The 20461-nt window shown below is 37.7% G+C and overlaps 1 protein-coding gene across 1 annotated transcript in view; it reads left to right on the top strand.

The window, feature by feature from the left end:
* The first annotated feature begins 511 nt into the window (after nucleotides 1-511).
* The window catches only part of ERICH2 (glutamate rich 2), a 37197-nt gene continuing 17247 nt past the window's right edge, over nucleotides 512-20461 (top strand). The window contains 9 exon segments of the mRNA XM_078451156.2: nucleotides 512-724; nucleotides 844-1042; nucleotides 1044-1415; nucleotides 1531-1576; nucleotides 9171-9219; nucleotides 9453-9489; nucleotides 11872-11967; nucleotides 14059-14207; nucleotides 17744-17931. Of these exon segments, the coding sequence (XP_078307282.2) occupies nucleotides 852-1042; nucleotides 1044-1415; nucleotides 1531-1576; nucleotides 9171-9219; nucleotides 9453-9489; nucleotides 11872-11967; nucleotides 14059-14207; nucleotides 17744-17931 (1128 nt within the window). The 5' untranslated portion in view covers nucleotides 512-724; nucleotides 844-851.

Here is a 20461-nt window from a genome sequence, read left to right as displayed (position 1 = left end):
GGACTCATTGAGTTTTTTTTTAAAAAAAAAAAAAAACAAACACACACACAACTTACATTCTGACTTTTTTCCTTTGCCTCCTCCCCTCCATCTAGGAATCCAAGCATATTGAATGTGGACAGACGATTAGGATAACTTAAAGATAACCAAATCTCTATATATTCTTGGTTCCTGAAATGGTCCATTCAACTGGTTCTATTATGATATTGATGATAAAATTTACCGCTTTTAAAGCATCTTCTACATGTCAGAGTAGTATATACTTTGTTATTTGAAGCACAGTATCATCTACCAAAGTACACATTCCCAAGAAGGCACCTAACCCCAGAAGTTAAATAGGGATTATACTCCATATATTGTGGCTACTTAGTGAAATTCGAATCCAGATTTGATTCCAAAAAAACGGTCATCCTTCAAAACCTGTCGCATAGCAACAAATCGATCCTAGAGACTTCCCGATCCCAAATGGAGAAAAGCAACCAATTCTTTCCTGGAAGCCAAGCTTGAGGCACAATTAGAATTTTCTAATAGAAATGCTCCCCCACCCCCTTTTGTGACCAAAGCAGTTATTTAAGCCGTAAAACCTCCCATTGGCCAAGCTCAATTTCACATCCCAGGACGTGGCCTCCGCTGCTGTGAGAAGAGGGTCTCTGTTCTAATCACTCGAATCTGATTTCTGGGGAATCAAGACCCCCAGGAAACTCATTTTCTTGGGCGACCTCAGGTTGGAGACCAAATCCTGCAGGCGACATTTGTTCATCCACATCTGGAGATAACCCTTTCTCCCAACTCAAGACTTCTTTTATCCCCACCCTCACTTTTCCCTCTCCCCGCCAAGAACAGGTTCAGTTATGGACAACGACATTCCAATCTCGCTCCTTTCTTCACTTCTCAAAGTAACGAGTGCACCTCCGGACGTGTGTTCGAGATTGCATGCATCCTATTCGCAGCGCGACGCAACCGCTGGGCTCTCGATAACCCGGGTTTCTCGCCCCGCCTCCTTTGTGATTCCCAGAGCCTGCTCCGCCCACGTCCCGCCTCCGCTGCCCCTCAGCCCCGCCCTATGTTCGCTCTGCCCCTCTACCCGGTCCTGGACTGGCTCAGCTTCCTCAGCCTGGCCTCGCAGGCCTCGCGGGGTCCCGTCCTGTCCCACCTTCCCCGGCCCGCTCCCTCCACAGCTCCCCGGGTGCGGCCCGCCTCCTTCCTGGCCCTCAGTGGCTCCCTCAGCTCGTCCCGCCCTCGCCCCTCTCCTTCCGCTTCCCTGAGCCACAACCAGGGCTCCGGCAGCGCGCGGTCTCGTCTCCATGGCGACGCCGTGTGTACAGCTCCCAGCTCAGAACACCGCGCGAACCCCGAGTTGGGCTGGCCTTCGGTATCCGCCCTGAGGAAGGGCGGTGTGAAAGAACCACGGGCAGGTAAGAGGCACCACGAGTGCCCTCTTCCCACCCTCGCGTGCAGCTCGACCCAGCCCTGGCCTCCCGCTCCCCCAGGCGCCGCGCCTGAACACTTCAACTTCTCTGCCCCCTCCAGGTTCGGGCTCTGGGGCTCCACGGCTGCCGAGGCGGCGCTCGAAAAGGTAGGATCCGCGGGGCTGGTGGGGCACCTCGCACTTGGCTTCCTCCTTTGTCTGTAGTCCGGCACTCAGGAAGAGATATAGTATTTGTGTCTACATGGGTGTGAATGATAACTGGGCAGTTCTAACAGGCGGTCTACACCACCATTCTCTGACCTGCCCATTCGCGTGCACCAACTGCTCCCCTCCCCTCCCCTCCAAAAAAACCATGCAAATGGCCTTGTTGCATCGCAGAACTTCCAGCTACTCCATTTGATCCTCGCGCTTCTCACCCCCTTTAAAAAAAAAAAAAACAAAACAAAAAACACCTTTTTTTCTTTTACTTGTTTTTTTCTTTTTACTTGTTATTTGGGAAACCGCTTAATGGCCAGTAGGAGCCAGCATTCACTGACTGTACTTAAGAGTCATTACTAGACACAACTTGCCCGGCCATAAAAAATTCTTCTGGAATTTGGACAAATTGTTGAACCTCCCTAGACCTTGTTTTCATCTTATGTAAAATGAGGGGCTTGGACAGTGAATCACTTCTAAGGTCCAGTCTTCAGCCTTCTATGAGGTAATGAAATGGACTTGAGATTTCCAAAATCAAGATGCGTGGCCTTTGATTATGAAAACTACTCTGCACTGTGCCCCAATGACACTTAAATCAGCACGTGGAATAATTATAAATTTGTTGTTTGACTTCCCAGAGGGCATAGGTGAATTGCACCAATTTGTTCTTATCCCCAAGAGACTCCTGGAAGTTGTTTTTTTTTTTTTTTTTTAACGTTTATTTTTGAGACAGAGAGAGACACAGCATGAACGGGGGAGGGGCAGAGAGAGAGGGAGACACAGAATCGGAAGCAAGCTCCAGGCTCTGAGCCATCAGCCCAGAGCCCGACGCGGGGCTCGAACTCGCGGACCGCGAGATCGTGACCTGAGCTGAAGTCGGACGCTTAACCGACTGAGCCACCCAGGCGCCCCCCTCCCTTTTTTTTTTTTTTTTTTTTTTTAATAAATCTGAAAAAGACACTGGAAGTGTCTTTTGTTTCATTCTCTTAAAACCAAATCCAGTGATCCCCAAATCCACCTTAATTTTTTTTTTTTTACTCTCAAGAAAAGAAAGATTTTTACAGAGGCGAATTCCAACACCTTTGTAGGGATTCCACTGCACTACAGAATTCCAGAGCTTCCTACCCCCTCCCCTCGCCACCACCATTTGAGCTAAATGTTCAATGTTTTCTCCTCCTTCTTTGCTCAATCCAGTCTCAAATTGAAAGCGCTTAGAACTGGCTTCCTTCGAATTTACCTTCAGCACTGTCCTTGCTAGGTGGTAGGTAGTAATAATGGTAATAGGAGGAGGAAGAGTTGTAGTAGTTATAATTACAGTAGGAGATAGGTGCTATTATTTATTATAAGCTATTTATATTAATCCTCATATAACTCTATGAGACAGGTAGTATTTAGTCCTCATTTTACAGTTGAGGGAAGTGAATCCTAGAGAGGTTAAGGAACTGGCTCAGGTTCACACAATTTGCTGAGATTTGAGCATAAGCAATCTGACTCCAGAGTCTGGGCTCCGAGCTCTACATTATGCTGTAAAGGAAAGATATAAAATATGTACGTAGTCACTTTTAAATATGAATGTAAATGATAGATGATCATTAAAACCATTTTTATATACATTTGAAGCTATGCAATGAAGATTGTCCTTGAATCCCATTGTGTCCGTACTAGTCTCCTCTAGGATAGAGGATGGTGCTTAATCAGCTGTCTCCATCACAGTAGCAGGGCCTGAGCATGTGGCTATCTATTTCTTAATTTATCCTTTGCATATTAGAATTCTAGGTGGCATATAAAAACAAATAGCCCAAAAGGAAAAGATAATTGCGCAAATGGAATGGAGGAAAGTGTGTGTGTGTGTGTGGTGTGTGTGTGTGTCTTCCAGTATTACAAGAGAAACCTAAAATGAGAATTTTGTGAAATGTGAATTTTGAATGCTGGTAACTCATTTTATAAAAGGTTTTTTGAAACCTACAGAATCCAAATAAAACCTTTTTGGCCCACCCTATTGGCTGCTGGTTAGTGAACACTTACCTGGAGGAGTAAGGGAATGAGATGTTTTAAGTTTTTTCTTTTCTTAGCACTAAGTCTATAACCTGGTGTACATATCTTAAATTGAACCAATCACATTTCAGGTGTTCAACAGCCACATATGTCTAGTGGCTACCATATTGGATCGCAAAGCTCTAGTTTAATACTTTCTTTTCTTTTGCTTTGTTCCTTCCTATTCAACAAATATTCTTTGGGCACCAGTTTATGAGGTGCTTGAGTTTTTCAGTTCCATTTCAGCTAGTCCAAAAAACTAGCTGAACCAACTGAGCCTTTGACTGGAGTTTTTATTGAGAGAGTCCGTTTTTCCATACATGTTACAATCATATCATATAAAACTCGTGTGTTGTACCATGTGTAGAAAATCTGTATTCATGAGAGACAGGGAGCTCACCTGCAGGGAGAAGCTGAAATGAACAAGGGCAAACCCCCATACCCCTCCTTGAACATAGCTGTATCCACAATTCCTACTTCCACACAGCTTGGATATTTAACTCAACTCTTGGATTCTATGAGCCAACACTTTTCTTCTTTTGCCTAAGCTAACTTGAACATGGTTTCTATAACTTGCAACCAAGAGTCCAGACCGATACAGCTAAAAAGCCAAGAACTAAGCCCTTTCTTTTAGAAATGAGCCCATGATGACCCCCACCCTGACCCGTAAAGTACATTTTCATTTACAAAATAAATAGTTTTGAACATACCTAATCACATAATTATGTCTTTATAAATCACTTTGTCATGTACATTTTATATATTTACTTAACTGGGTACATTTATCTTTTGATTAGCCATCTTTTGACTACCCATCTTTCTATATTAGTCATTCAGTATTTTTTCTTTCTTTTTTTTAAAAAATTTTTAATGTTTTTTTTTTTGGTTTTTTTTTGAGAGAGAGAGAGAGAGAGAGAGAGAGAGTGTGAGTGGGGGAGAGGCGGAGAGAGAGGGAGATACAGAATCCAAAGTAGGCTCCAGGCTCTGAGCTGTCAGCACAGAACCCTCTGCGGGGCATGAACTCACAAACAGTGAGATCATGATCTGAGCTGAAGTTAGACACTTAACTGACTGAGCCACCCAGGCACCCCCCACCTGCCTCTTAAATGTTGGTATTTCCCAGGATTCTATCCTTGGCCTAGTCTTATTCTACATGGGCCAGGCCATCCATTCCCACTTTTTCACAGCTATCCCATACATCATCTTTTCTCTTAAGTTCTAACTCTCTTTAACAGAATGGAATGCCACTTGATTTTAGATGACCTACAGACATCTCCAACTCAGAATTTTCCCCAAATAAACTCATTATCCCCCCTCCCCCTCCCCAGAATGTTTCTCCTCTGGTACCCACATCTTAGTTATCCATACTAGAATCATCAACTTCTTTTCTTCTCCCTCACTTCTATGCCCAGTGACCCTCAGTTTTACCTCTCTTTTGTTCCCAAGTGGCTTTGTACATCCTCTTTTTTTCCTCTGAACTAGGATTTGGCAAATTTCTTCTGTAAAGGGCCAGATAATATGCATTGTAGGCTTTGTGGGCCATACAGTCTTTGTTGAAACCATTCAGCTTTGCCATTGTATCCTGAAAGCTGCCATTGACATTGTACAAACAAGCATGTCTGTTCCAATAAAATTTCATTTATAAAAGTAGGCAATGAGTCATATTTGGCCCAAAGGCTGTAGTTTGCCAGCCCCTTCTCTAAATGATTTCAGTAGCCTTTTAAATGGTTTCCCCCACCTCCTTCTCTCTCAAGTTTACCCTCCACAGCGGGGTAAGATAGTTCTAGTCATATGATGATGCTTCAACGCTTTTGTTTGCTTTCCATTGCCTACTGATTAAAACCCAAAATCCTTAGCACATGGTAATTAATGACTTTTAAAGTTTGTTCCCACATATATATCCAACTTCATCTGTTTCCATTTTCTAAGACACTGCTTAACTATTCTTCCCATTCTGTTTACTGCCTACTTGACTAATGAAATGTCACATTCATTGTGAAGCCTGACTCTTGCTTCCCATAGCAGGTAGTACAATACCATATTCTAGGGATGCTGGTAGAAATCATGATACCTGGGGGAATATAGCAAACCTGGAGGACATTCCTCAGAACTGGATTCTGGAACTGGAAAGTTGTTCGGGTACAGTTCTGTTGACTAGACTCTCTCTTCCTTTGTCTTTCCAATTATGTCTCCATTGCCTGCTGACTCTCCTTGGGTAACTTCCCATCTATGAGCTCAAAAGAAGGGATTTGATTGATCCTGTTTGGGCAATATGGAAAATTACCTTAGCGGGAAGCATTTAATTCAGTACTTTGAATCTTGGTCTGTCCTATATATAGAAAACTTAGTACTTGTTTCCCCTATAAAATTCTGAGCTTCTCTTAGCTTCTCTTGTATTCCCAGAGCTTAACACAGATTAATAAGACACATAGTAGGTATTCAGCAAATATTTATTATAAATAGACATTGAATATTGGGACATGAAATAGACATGGAAATTGGGAACTGTCATAACTGTGTTGTTCTCTTTACCACTGGGACTATTGAAAGACATCAGAAGAGTCTGCCCATGTTCCAAAAGCCAGAGGGTATACTTGGTAAAGACTCAAAGGCTAATTAACTGAATGTTGTGATGTTAACATTAACCATATACAATAGAAATTAATATATAAAGTGTGCATGTATATACCATTCTTTCTGGATATTATGACCTCAATTTGACTAGGGGCCACTGGGTGGAGAAGAGAATTGAAGTGGCACAAGGCCGACATACAGCTTACATGCCTGTAAGAGGTGGATAAACAGAGGTAAAAATGGTGTTGTAAATTTTTTGAATTGCTTTTTAAAAAATAGATATACGTTTATTTTGTTCAAAGTTCAAGAGATACAAATGGGCATAAAGTAAAAATCTCCCTCCCACCCCAGTCCTGCAACCATCTCTTTTTCCTCCTCAGAGTCAGCCATTATTGTGTTTCTTTTCTGAAAGCATTTCCTTTCAGAGATACCTTTTGCATACCAATTATTATTTGAAAAATACATATTATTTCTACAATGGCTGGACCTCTTTCAGCTCAGTTTAAGCCACTGCTTTAACTCTACCTGTGTTCTCAATGACTCTTTTTCCCTGGAGTCAGTGATCTTTCTAAGCAAGTATCATTACTTTGAGGCTTTGGTGATTTTTTAAAAATTAATTAATTAAAAGTCCTCAGTGCTAGTCTGCTTGTCTCAATCACAGTAAAACCTTCTCTTTGTTTCCCTAAGCAATCTTAACCAGCCCCATAGGACATCTTTGCAGTTTTTCCTTTAGATAAAACATCAAGTTGTTTGTACAGCATCCCTCCTATGTGCCAGGTGCTATGCTAAACACTTTACCAAATAATCCTATTAAATCTATACAATGGTCCAATGAAGTTGGCACCACTGTGATTCCTGTTTTACACATGGAGGAACCAAGGCCTAAAGAAATTAAGTAACCTACTGAAAACTTACATGAGAAGTGGTAGAACTGGGCTGTGAATCCAGTCTCTTTCACTAAAGAACCCCAACTCTCAACTATTACTCTGTACTGCCCTCCACCCCATAGAGTTCAATTTTATGAAAGGAAATTAAATGGACGTTTCCTAGATAATGATAAATCCAGACCTAGCAGAGCCTGGGTTTCCATCAAGGGCTGGGATCTGCGCATCCTAAGTTTTTCTTTTACCAGGTGAAAAGGGGAGAATTGTATGCACTGATGTTTCATTCAGGTAAAGAGTAGAATGTAGCAATCTGGAGAGAAAGGCTGTAAATGTAAAGAAGATGTCTATCCAGATATATGGGTTTCCACAGGATTGTCGAAATCAATAGAAAGTACTTCTCTGGACAGAACATCTTGGATTTCTTTTGCGAAGGCCTTACTTGGTTCCTTATTGCATTGTTTCAGCTTTTGAACTCTATTGCCCTAGAGAAGTAGGGCATTTATGCTAGAGTTTGGTCTTCTACAACTCTTTGTCCCAAAAAGATGCCTTGCTTTTCTGATAGACTTTAGCTGTCTTTAAGTTTCTCAGAGGGATAATCGGGTGGATAATATATATACAATGTGTGACTTGATCAGAATTCCCCAGAAAACAAAGCCTGAGGCAAAAGTTTATGTACTAATGCTTTATTCCAGAGTGCAGATCAGCACAGAGTGAAAATCATTTTGAGGCGGACAGATTTATAAAGAGAAAAACTCAATATAAAATAGCAGTTCTCTTTTGTTGTCCACAGTTTTGGCCCTGAATTTTGTATTCCAGAAATCCTTAGTGGATACTACTACTACCAATTTTTTCAAGTCTTGCTTGGGATGTAGGGACAACAAGTGTTAGGGAAGGAGAGGGCAAGTGAATTGTTATTTATGAAAAATTTAAGTGTGCCCTCTCTCATACTTAAAGCAAAAACAAAAACACTTAAAAGTTGGTTTTTCTCTTTACAGTCAAAATTAAATTTATTCAAATATGTAAAAGGCTAAGTTATAGGAAAATTTATTTAGGGTAACCTAAGAAAGCTAAACGTTAACAGAGAAAACCTAAGTACTAATAAATACATAGGGGAACTTAAAAGGTAAGAATTGTATTTTAAAATGTATCTTTTTGGATAAAATCAAAGGTTAATTTCTAAATGTATTTGTTGAAATAATATTTTATTTAAAATACTCTTATCTTCAAATACCATGGAAAAATTTCTTATTCTGGCTTAAATACACTCTATGGAGGCGTTTTTCATAACACAGATGATTTGGAATGTGGCAGATAGTTTGGTTTATATATTGTTTTATTTTGTTAAAGTAGGGGAGAAAAGTGGTGTTGTAAACATGAGCCAAGCTGAATTTATGATTTCTAGGGTCAGCTCAGTAGGAAAAGGGAGTCCTTAACCTGCTGTTGATTGTATTTGGATCTGGATCTAGAGTCCAAGTTATGTAAAACCAAAACAGTAACAGAATTAGAGGCTTATTTAATACATCAGTTTTCTAACGTGCAATATTATTCCTATAGCTCTTTTTACATAAACTCCAAGATGAAATGTGGAGAAGGGGAAGGGTTAATTTCTCTAGACTTTTTTTTAACCCAATTTCATAATCCAAAAGAAAGAGGTTTTTCAGTTAGGATGGAAGTAACACTGCTAAATAAATTCACACACACACACACACAATATTTAATACCCTTCTGACAGAATTCTGCATTGTTTTATTTATATTCTAAATTTGTATAGTGTTTAAAGACTTAGGAAGTTTTAATATTTTGGGTGGTTTTTTTTGCAGGAATTATCAAGACAGATGCTGTAAAGATAAGACCATATATAAACTATTTTTTAGGATACTTTAGATCTCTTTTACCATAAGTTTATATAGTTTTTGAATAATTGACTTCAGTGTAAAATTACATTTTAGCATAGATAATAGAAATGTTTATATAAAGTCTACATAAATTACTTCAAATACCTCAAATGAAAATAATAATGATAATGCTAGTTTTAATTTCTGCTTCTATTTTAGGTACCAAAATATAGACAGAATGGCAGAGTGCTAGTGTTTGATCCAAAGGGTAAATGATTTATTACTTTAAAAAAAAAATGTTTCATCACCATTTTGTCCTAAATATTAAGAAGATAGTCTACTGGAGTGATTGAATGTGATTGAAGTCTTAGCAATTAAATCCTTTAGTATATTGCCTGTCATTCAAAAACTGCTTAAGTATATTTACCAATCAGGAATTCCTGTTAGGAACATTACTACAGATAAAATACTGAGTTGTGTTTTTCTTTTCTTCTCTTTCAGCAAAAGTGATGCTTGAACCAAATGAAGCAATGTCAGAGTAAGATGTCTCTGGTTGTGCAGCTGATCTATCACATGCCTTTTAAACAATTAGAACTAGATAATGCAATCATTTGTCACCCAATTAAATTTGAAAGGCCAGAAATGCATGGATTAGCACTTTAATTTTTGCTTCAGTCAAAGCAGTTGTTACTTTAGATAAAAGGACATTTAAAATGAAAAATGATTTTTGATAAAAGTCTAGAGGTATAAATAATATTCACTTCCACTTTTTAAATGCCTAAATACCAAGTAATCGGTATTTTACTTATACAACTTTCATTGCTCATTCCTATTTCTTCTTGGTACTTGCTTATTTCTTTCAGAATATCCCTTTAAATTAATATTTACTTTAAAGATTCTTTATTTACTATGAGATGCATCATTACTACTAAATAAGGGAAACTAATCGCCCTAATTAGTTGAAGGGACTGGTGTTAAAAAGAATCATGGTTCAATTTCAGTATAGTAGCTAAATATTCAGTACTTGCTTTGTTCAAGGCACTGATTCTGATAATTCTTCAAAGCCCTTCCTATTATGATCATCTCCTACCTCCTGAAAAAAAATCCTATTTTTTATTCCATGAAAAATGACACTTTGAATGTTGATCGTAAAACACATTCATAGATATCAATTATTAACAGATTGGTAGAGTGGTGCCAAACTGATATTATTTGGTTTATTTTGAGTATAATTGGCTGGAAAATTTTTTACCTTATGAAATATATATTTTAATTTTTATATTGTCAAAGCTAAAAATGAAAATTACAGTTCACTTTGGCTTTTGTTGCAAATTATATATTAAATACATGTGTTTATCTTAAAAAGAAAGAATGGGAGTACCTGGGTGGCTCATTCAGTTAAGTGTCTGACTCTTGATTTTGGCTCAGGTCATGATCTCATGGTTTGTGAGTTCAAGTCCACGTCAGTAGCCTGCTATCAGCGCAGAGATTTTCTTTCTCCCCGTCTCTCACTGACCCTCTCCCACTCTCTCTCACTCTCTGAAAATAAACAATAAAAAATAATTTTTAAGAGAAAGAATGTATAACACATCAAAGACAGAGAATCTATGTTTATTTCAGATTAAGTGTTATAGACAACCAGAAAAAATAAATGTCCCATTACATATATCAGTCTGCATGTAAATGTATTAATCTACATGTAAATATCTATATTTAGTATCTACATGTAAGTATCTATATCCTGTTACATGGTTGAAACATATTTAAATTTTAAAATGTAAGAAAATTTTAAGTCTTTGAGGGAAATATGATATAACTTCAATAATAATAGTAGGTCATTAATGAAAATAAAATTACTATTGTATCTGTGAATACTGATGTTCATAGACTGTGATAAGTCAGCAGCATTGGAACTGGAGCAAGGGGCAATTCACATCCTGAGTTAAACCCCAGGGATAAATCAAATGCGGCCTGGGCCAAAAATAGAAAAGCAGAGTGATTACTTGTTCTCTTGATCTCATGAATAATTGTATCTGCGTGTCAAACTAATTTTTGCAAGGACAAAATGATCCCTTTTTCACGTGCAGAGAAGAGTTTAGGTTTGGTTTGATTGTTGTTTGGAGTGAGGGAGGAGGAGGAAAATGGTTAGTGTAGCCAGTGAGATTCACAGGTGTGTGGCTTTGTTACCTATGTACCTTACCCAGAGTTTAAGGTAGACAGGGCCACCAGTCCTGGAAAAATATGATCAAGTAGGAAAAAGGAAAATCATAGTGGACCTCTGCTTGAGGAACAGTGTGACCTGCAAAGTTGATGAATTTTCTCCATATAGATGTCTTTCCAGGAGTTTCAAACTTCTCTGCATGCAAAGCCCATATTTATTATTTCCTCTTTTCCCCATGGATCCCGTGTGTGAAAGATTTTGTCTACTCAACAAATTGAACTTAATTAGCCATTTTCAGCAATAAAAATAAAATATATCTTTAATGCTAGACGAAATTTTATAGATCTTGAACCTTTGATCTGTTGGGCTTTGAGTCAAGATTAAAGATGTGGGGGAGGGGTGGCACCTGGGTGGCTCAATCAGTTGAGCATCTAACTCTTGATTTCTGTTCAGGCCATGATCCCAGGGTGGTAGGATTGAGCCCCGTGTCAGGCTCCATGCTGAGTGTAGAGCCTGCTTAAAATTCTCTCTCCCTCTTTCTCTGCCCCTCCCCTGCTCGCTCTCTCTCTCTCTCTCTCTCAAAAAAAAAAAAAAAAAAAAAAAAAGATGTGAGGGGAAATGGCTGAAGTAAGTCCATAGCATAGCATTCAATTCTCTGAGGTTAAAAAATTGTGTCTATAGGTTTTCCATAATCGCATGTTTTATCCTTCCTAAAATGAATGACAAGTTATTTTCTTATTTCTATTTTTATACTTTAAGTAAATGCCTCTTTGGACGCAGACCAAGATTGGCAAGCAAACTTTGTACCTCGCCAACACAAGTCTCTCTAAATGTAGCTAGGACGATCTCAGAAAAGTAAGTTTTAATCAATTATGGTTTTAGGCCCATGTTTGACAACTATAAATAATTTTAAAACAAAGTTTAAAACCTAAACTTACTGAAAAAATTATTCCAATAGAAATTTGGGACCATTTCATAAATATGCCCCAAACTCTTAAGATACTAAAATTTAGGTTATCTACCTTCCAGCATAAATATTTCAGTGTCATACTTGACTGACTCTCTAACCTAAGTAGAAACTAAATTAAATACCTTCCATTTCCAAAGGATATTACATAAAGTAAAAATTTGAATTTTTCTTCAACTGTAACTGTATTTGAATTAAAGAAAACAAATCTTTTAGAGTATACTAGTTATCTATTTTTCTTAAGTGGTTAGAGGCATTATTACCAATAATGTCACTTTCTCAAATGGAAATCAAAAGATTAAGTTGAAAAAGACATTGGACTTTGGGCCTTTGATTCTTTGAAACTACATATGAGAAAGACTACAGAAGGTGAACAGAAAGGGAATTCATATTTTACTGTTAAAATGATTTTTGTCAATTCTCATGTGTATTTTTATGGCATGTTCACTGCTTCCAAATAGTAATATCCCATTTAATATCAGGCCGTTGAGTATGTTGGCTTCCTCCATGTTGTGTCACTAAGGTTATTAGAGGTATTTCCAATTACTTAAATGCCCAGAACTATACCAGATAAATTCCCTTCCTTAGGGATATAACTTAGTGAATATGCAAGTAACATGTTTCATAGACTCTAAAGCATACATATTTTCTTCACATTTTAACATCTCTTAAAATTGATTACATCTTACACTTAAACTTGGCAGTGCTTTTTCTTTTTAAATAACAGTATGTCTTCTAATAAATACATGGTATCTTAGATTCAATGAAACACTAATTCGTGGAGAGCGGGGATGCCTCTCTATAAAAGGGCAGTAAAGCTCTTTTATTTAGATTAGATACTAGAGCATATAAATTCTAGTAATCACTTGTAGCAACCTTTGGCATAATGGGAATCTCACCAGGCTAGAAATTAAATACTTAACTGATTTCTCAAATTTTTATATGTAGAGTTTCTTCTTGGATGCTTTCTTTCACAATTAGAAAATCAAGGAAGGCAGAGGCAGACCAAATGTAAATTAACTTTGCATTTTTCATTACCAGACAGGGGTTTTGCTTTAGAAGCATATACTGAGGAAGCCAAGATTCTATTCCCTCTCAGTGTTAAGAATATCAGGAATTAATATCAGGAATTATCAAGGTGTCCAGCCTGTTTGCTAAATCACTGTACAAGATCACTGACTTAACTGTACTCACGTTCTGGATTCACATGTCAATAACTTTGGGGGGAAAATACTTTACATCTTTTTATATCTTGACATGCAAAGCAGAAGTTGAATTTTCTTTTCACTTGGTAAAGGAGACATATTAAAAAGAATCTCAAGACCTCAAAAAACAGACTTGGGATTCCTTTTCCACCAGCATGAGTACCTATCTTTGTAAACAGAGTGCACCACACAAGAATCCTCTGTCTTAATGCATTATTCTTGACATGAAGTTTCAGGCTGAAAGGCTGAACGGGAAAATTAACCCACTTTTATTTCAGCTACTTAATGGAAAGGCAGGCTACTTTATATTATGACCAAGGGTTGATCTTAGTGTTGGACTCTCTCTCTGAGTGTAGCATTTAGCAATGGTAAGAATTGATTGGTAACCTAGAAAAAACTCAAGGCTAGTGTTCCTAGTTTTATTCCAATGTGTTGCAGTGATGTGCCAAAGACATTCATATAATTGAGTGCTTGTATGCTCTACGTTAAAGAATTCTGAAAAGATTTTAAGAATCATTACACAATGACAGATGCCAGATAGAAATAAAATCATAATTATCAGTAAAAATTATTTTTAATGCTTTTCCACAAAGAAGATATTACATTTTAGCTATTTAGTTTATTATTGATATATTGTGTTTGTATTGTGTGTGTGTGTGTGTGTGTGTGTGTGTGTGTAAGCACGTGCGTGCATATGGATATGAACCCATATGAGGCTTTAAACAGAACCGTGACCTAGGAAAGTATTTTTTCACTATTTATTTTAACATTTAGGAAGGAAGTCTCTTCAAAAAATGTTGAAAATACAGCCTCTTTAAGGAATACTGAAAATAGAGCATCTTCAAAGAATATTGAAAATAAAGATACAGAAATAAATCTACAGTCTAAGCTATGGTCATCTTCCTTCTTAAAAGAAAGCATAGGTAATAATCTTTTATGTGAGTAAATGTAGCTTCTCTTTGAGCCCTCTTCCATGACCTTTGGTATTCTGACAACTCTGTAGGTCTGGAGCAAATCAAAGGAACCTGTGCTATAATTTTTGAAATTCATGTTTCAGATGATTCTGATATGCGAGTATGGCATCCATGCTATACATTATATAAAATGGTAATGATGAGGCATTTTAGAATGGATTAAAATACCAATGAAAGCATTAACTTCCATTTATTCAACAATGGTTTATTGAGTACCATGACTCTTTTAGAAGCTGTGGATACAATAGTTGGCAAATAGGCAACATCCTTGCCTTTATGGAGTCCACATTCTAGTGGGAGATACTCAACTATTAAATGTAAATAATAAACAGAAAAATAAGACAATGACAGGTTGTGGTAGGTGCTATAATGCAAATAAATGGCTCAGTGTTAGTAAATTGAATGAGACGGTTCCTGTGACATCCCATGAAGTCTTTAATTCCCTATTATGACCTTACCCTGATGACATCAGCGTGATGAGTCTTTTTTTTTTTTTTTTAACGTTTATTTATTTTTGAAACACAGAGAGACAGAGCATGAACGGGGGAGGGGCAGAGAGAGAGGGAGACACAGAATCGGAAGCAGGCTCCAGGCTCTGAGCCATCAGCCCAGAGCCCGACGCGGGGCTCGAACTCACGGTCCGTGAGATCGTGACCTGAGCCGAAGTCGGACGCTCAACCGACTGAGCCACCCAGGCGCCCCGAGATGAGTCTTGAACAGACCGGGTACCCACTGGAAGATCAGGGTGGCTGTGAGCTGATGGAGACTATTAATGAAACAGAAGCAGGTAGATGGCCTGAAGAGCCCAGCCATCCTACTCTTGGAAGGACTGGTACCTGTTTTCAGGGTAGCATTTTTTGGTTTAGGCAGGTGTTTGCTGTGGAGTCTGGAGTTTTATCAGCTTTTTGATTTTTTGGCCTGCGTTTTCCTAACATTGCTGTCTCTTGAGATCTCCTCGATTTCTTCATTTTATTTCTGACACAAGTGTTTCTACATGATTTGGAGTAGCTAATGGCCAAACTCCCGTCCAAGAAGGCATCTCACAAGACTTCCAGACACTCAAAATCTTACAAGAAGGCAAGGTTTCACACAAGTTCAGGTTGAAACTGTGAAAGACCTTGGTAGAGCCAGAGCAGTTGACAAGCTCACTCAGTAGTATTTCCCAAAGAGATAATTTTAGGAAACACATAGTAACTTTTTTAAAAAATTAGTTTAATGATAATATATTTCAGTGTATGTTAGAAAAAGGTAAGACATGGTCATGAATATGGATTCTGGAGCCAAACTGACTCCCAGATCCACCACTTAATTAGTGGCATGAAGTTGGGTGGGTTATTTAACCTCTCGGTCTCTCTGTTTCATCTAAGAACAGAGTGAAAATAGTACACACCTCATTGAGATGTTGAGAGGATTAAATGAGTTAATATATCTAATGTTCAAAAGAGTAATGACTTATAATGTTTGTTGGGATTATTATATGTTATTTTTATTCGTATATCCATCAGCTTCATGGATGGTAATATTTGTGATCTGATAAAACTTATATGTTAGAAAAGTAGATTCAAAGAAAAATACTGAATAATTAGTATAGGTGATACTCATATGGCAAAAATAGATGCAGATAATAAAAGAATTGAACTGTTGGAAAATGTTCCAGTAGATTGTGTCATAGAGACTTTACTTCTTAAATATTTCTCTAATCTACTTCCCCCCTCTCCATCCCTATTTTACCAGTTCATATTAGTCATATTTCTCACCTAGACTTTTAAAAGAGACCTCTAACCTCTCTCCTTGCTCTTTTTATTTTTTGGTCTCCCCTCAAATGTACTTTCCACCGTCCTGACCAAGTGTTCCTCCAGAAATGCAGATTTGACCATACTTGTTTTCGTACTTAAAATCCATCATTAGTAGGGTTTACTTATAGGGTATAGTCCTAATTCCAAGGCTCCTGGCCCATAAGATTCCATTATCTACCTACCCCTCCAGCCATATCTGTCACCATTTTAGTCTCAACCTTGACTCCTAAGAAGTGTCAAAGCGCTTTGAGGCACGTTCTTGTTTCTGTGTTGGTTCATGCTGTTTCCTCTCCTTAGAAAAACTGATCCACTCAGACTGGGCAACTCCTGACCACTCTCCAGGTTGGCATGGGGCCTTCCTTTGTTCTTTTGTTTATTCCACACGTTTTTATCACCGTACTTTCATACTGTTTTATCACTATCCATTATGTTTCTGACTCCCCAGTGAGAGTGTGAATGAGTACCCTGAAGTCAAGAACTGTCATTTTTGTGTTCCTGGGACTCTACATAGTGCTGGGCACTGAATGGGTAGTTATTAGTGCTTATTTTTATTTTTCAGTCATCTGCATTTCACCATAACTATTGTGTTTTGACATTAGAAAAATCATTACTAATGTTATGTAACTTCTGGTTATAGCTAGAATACTTCACATGTCTCTTTTCTTTTTTAAAAAAAATTTTTTTTTAACGTTTATTTATTTTTGAGACAGAGAGAGATAGAGCATGAACAGGGGAGGGGCAGAGAGAGAGGGAGACACAGAATCTGAAACGGGCTCCAGGCTCTGAGCTGTCAGTACAGAGCCCGACATGGGGCTCGAACTCACGGACCGTGAGATCATGACCTGAGCCGAAGTCGGCTGCTTAACCGACTGAGCCACCCAGGTGCCCCCACATGTCTCTTTTCTAATTTGCGTGTGTGTGTGTTGAGAGATAAAGAACTTTATTCTCAAGTATCCAAGCAGTGACATGACCTGCCTGAGAAGAACTATTTTCTTTTCAGCCTCTCCAGTCTTACTTTTACTCTCCAGGCTCTTTATTTCATATTTACCTTCCTATAAGAACAATTTAAGAAATGTATTTCTGGAGATAGAATAGTATTCATTTCTTTTTTTTTTTCTTGAAATCATATTTTATATAAACAAAACTGTTTTCCATTTACTATTAAAATTTTAAGAGCCAAACAACACTAAGATTAGTTCAGTGTTTTGGGTTTGTTTTTTTCCCTCTTGGTAGTTGTATTACTTTTTTTTTTTTTTTTTTTTTGGAAATCAGGTAAGTTCATTGCAGTGCTGTTTAGTCATGAAAAAAATAAACCCCAGAACAGGGAGCCATATAGTATATATACATTTTAATTTAGGAGTAACCATTTTTAATTTTTGAACTTTTCAGTATTGATTAAATTATGTATATTCTGGGGTACCTGGGTAGAGTGTCTGACTCTTGATTTTGGCTCGGGTCATGATCCCAGGGTCACGGGATCTAGACCTGTAGTGGACTCTGTGCTGAGCATGGAGCCTGCTTAAGATTCTCTCTTTGTCTCTCTCTCTCTGTCTCTCTCTGTCTCTGTCTCTCTCTCTCCCTTTCTCTCCCTTTGCCCCTCTCCCTGGCTTGCATGTTCTCTCTCTCTGTCTCTCTCTCTAAAATAAAAATTTAAATTTAAATTAAAAAAATATGCATATTCTATTTTAGGTCAAGTGGGCAAAGATGCAGTCCTTCAAGAGCAGGAGAAAAATAATAAACGTTGCCTTCAGGATATTGATGATAAGTTATCTGAATCGACAGATGATGATGGTGAAGATGATACCAGTGATGATGATAATGATGAAGACAGTCACCCTAATAAGGATACTCATGCTCCATTAGAGTTAATGGCAGAAGTAAGTTCAACTTGTGCATTATAATGTAAGAAAGTTAAAAATATTAAAATAAGTAGTGTATAGTCTTGAAGATTGAAAAAATAGTAAAAATATCCTTGCCCATGTACAGATGCTTACCTAGCTACTCATCTCTCTTACTACCTTCACGAAGTGAGAGGTGAGAGAAGATTCTGGAAGTGACTTATTCTGCCCAAGGCAGAAACAGGAATAAAAGTTTGGGTACAAAACTCTGCAAGGACTGCTTTAAGGGATGCTTTCTACACAACTGGGCACCATGCTAGTTATTGGGGATATTTAGAGATAGGTAAGAAAGATATGTCTTTACCCTTGAAAACTAACAGGTATATATTATGTGTATAGTACAATTTATAATAAAATGAAATCTGTGCTAGTAGAAGTATTTAAGAAGTTCTCAGGGAATAGGGAGGATTAAGTGACTGAGAGTAGAAGTAGGAGAAATGGGATAAAGGAAAGATTTTTAGAATAGTCATTGGAGTTTTAGAAACTTGAAGGAAAAGGGAAGCTCAGGAATTCATCAAGTAAACAAGTAGAGATGGCATTTTTGGCATAGGAAGCATGTGCAAAGGCACTGAAGCCTGAAACATCACATGCAAAAGTTGTACATAAACGTTTACTGATAATTCTATGTAGAAAAAAGCAATTTTGGGGCGCCTGGGTGGCTCAGTCGGTTAAGCATTCGACTTTGGCTCAGGTCACGATCTCACAGTTCGTGAGTTCGAGCCCCGCGTCGGGCTCTGTGCTGACAGCTCAGAGCCTGGAGCCTGTTTCAGATTCTGTGTCTCCCTCTCTCTGACCCTCCCCTGCTCATGCTCTGTCTCTCTCTGTCTCAAAAATAAATAAACGTTAAAAAAAAAATTTTTTTTAAAAAGAAAAAGAAAAAAAAAGAAAAAAGCAATTTTACCCCAGTTGTGGTATCACAGTCTACCTTTAGTTAATATTATACGTCTTCATGTATATTATAAGAACTTTATAACAATATATTTTAATTTCCCCCTTCTTATTGTCATGCATTTTACTTCCATGTATATTATAAGCCCTATAATACATTGTTACTATCTTTATTTTAAATGGTCAATCCTCTTTAAAAACATTTTTTTAATTGGAAAATATCTTTTTTGGAACACATTTCTGGTGTTCTTCATAGCTTTGTGTAGAACCCAATTTCCACCTGACACTATTTTCCTTTTACCTGAAAAACTTCTTATGGTTTCTTTTGTATAATGTAGTTCTGTGAGCAGTGAATACTCTCAGCTTTTATCTGAAAAAGTCTTAATATCTTAATTAAAAAAAACTTTTTTAATGTTTATTTTTGAGAGAGAGAGAGAGACAGAACATGAGAGGGGGTGGGGCAGAGACAGAGGGAGACACAGAATCTGAAGCAGGCTCCAGGCTCTGAGCTGTCAGCGCAGAGCCCAAGGTGGGGCTTGAACTCACAAACCATGAGATCATGACCTGAGCTGGTTGGAGGCTCAACCAACTGAGCCACCGGGGCGCCCCATCTTCATTTTTAAAGAATGTATGAGCTAGAAATTTGTAGGTTGCGAGGTTTTTTTGGTGCAGACAGTCCCTGACTTTTAATGGTTCAGCATACAATTTTTCGACTGTATAATTGTGTGAAAATGATACGCATTCAGTAGAAACCATACTTTGAATTTTGAATTTTGATTTCTTCCTTACCTATTGACATGTTGTATGATTACTCTCTCATGTTGCTGGGTAGTTGCAGCATTCTGCAATTCCCAGCCAGCCACGCAATTATGAGAGTAAACAACCAATACACTTACAACCATTACATTTTTCACTTTCAGTATAGTATTCAATAAATTACATGAATTATTCAATACTTCATTATAAAATACATTTTGTGTTAGATGATTTTGCCCTACTATAGGTTAATGTAAGTGGTCTGAGCATGTTTAAGGTAGGCTAGGCTAAGCTATGATGTTTGGTAAGTTAGGTGTATTAAATGCATTTCCAATTTATTTCAACTTATGATGGGTTTATTCCCATCATAAGTTGAGGAAGATTTGTACTTTGAAAGCTGTTCCATTGTCCAATACTTTGCATAGTTTCAGACAAGATGTCTGCTGTTATTTTTGTCCATTTGTATATGTTTTTTTTCTCATTATTTAATTTTTTTTTCTTTCGTATTATTATTTTTGGCAATTTGATTACAATATGACTTGATGTGGTTTTCTTCACATTGCTTCTGCTCATTGAGATTCTTGGGTCTATGAGTTTATAGTTTAAACCAGATTTGAAAATGTTATTAAGTCTTCAAATAATTGTTTTTTTAACCTCTTCTCTCCCTCTCTTCTTGTGGGCTCCAAGTTACATGTATGTTAGACGACCCAATGTTGTCCCAAAGGTCATTGATGTTCCTTTTTTGTTTATTTTCTGTATATATTACATTTTAGAAATTTCTATTGGTCTCTCTTCAAGTTCATGATCTTTTCTTATAGTTATACTCTACTGTTAATCCCATCCTTCCTCCCTCCCTCTCTCCCTC

Source organism: Panthera onca, chromosome C1 (assembly GCF_046562875.1).
Source record: "Panthera onca isolate mPanOnc1 chromosome C1, mPanOnc1 haplotype 2, whole genome shotgun sequence".
Classification (NCBI taxonomy): Eukaryota; Metazoa; Chordata; class Mammalia; order Carnivora; family Felidae; genus Panthera; species Panthera onca.
This window is presented reverse-complemented; position numbering and strand designations above follow the sequence as displayed.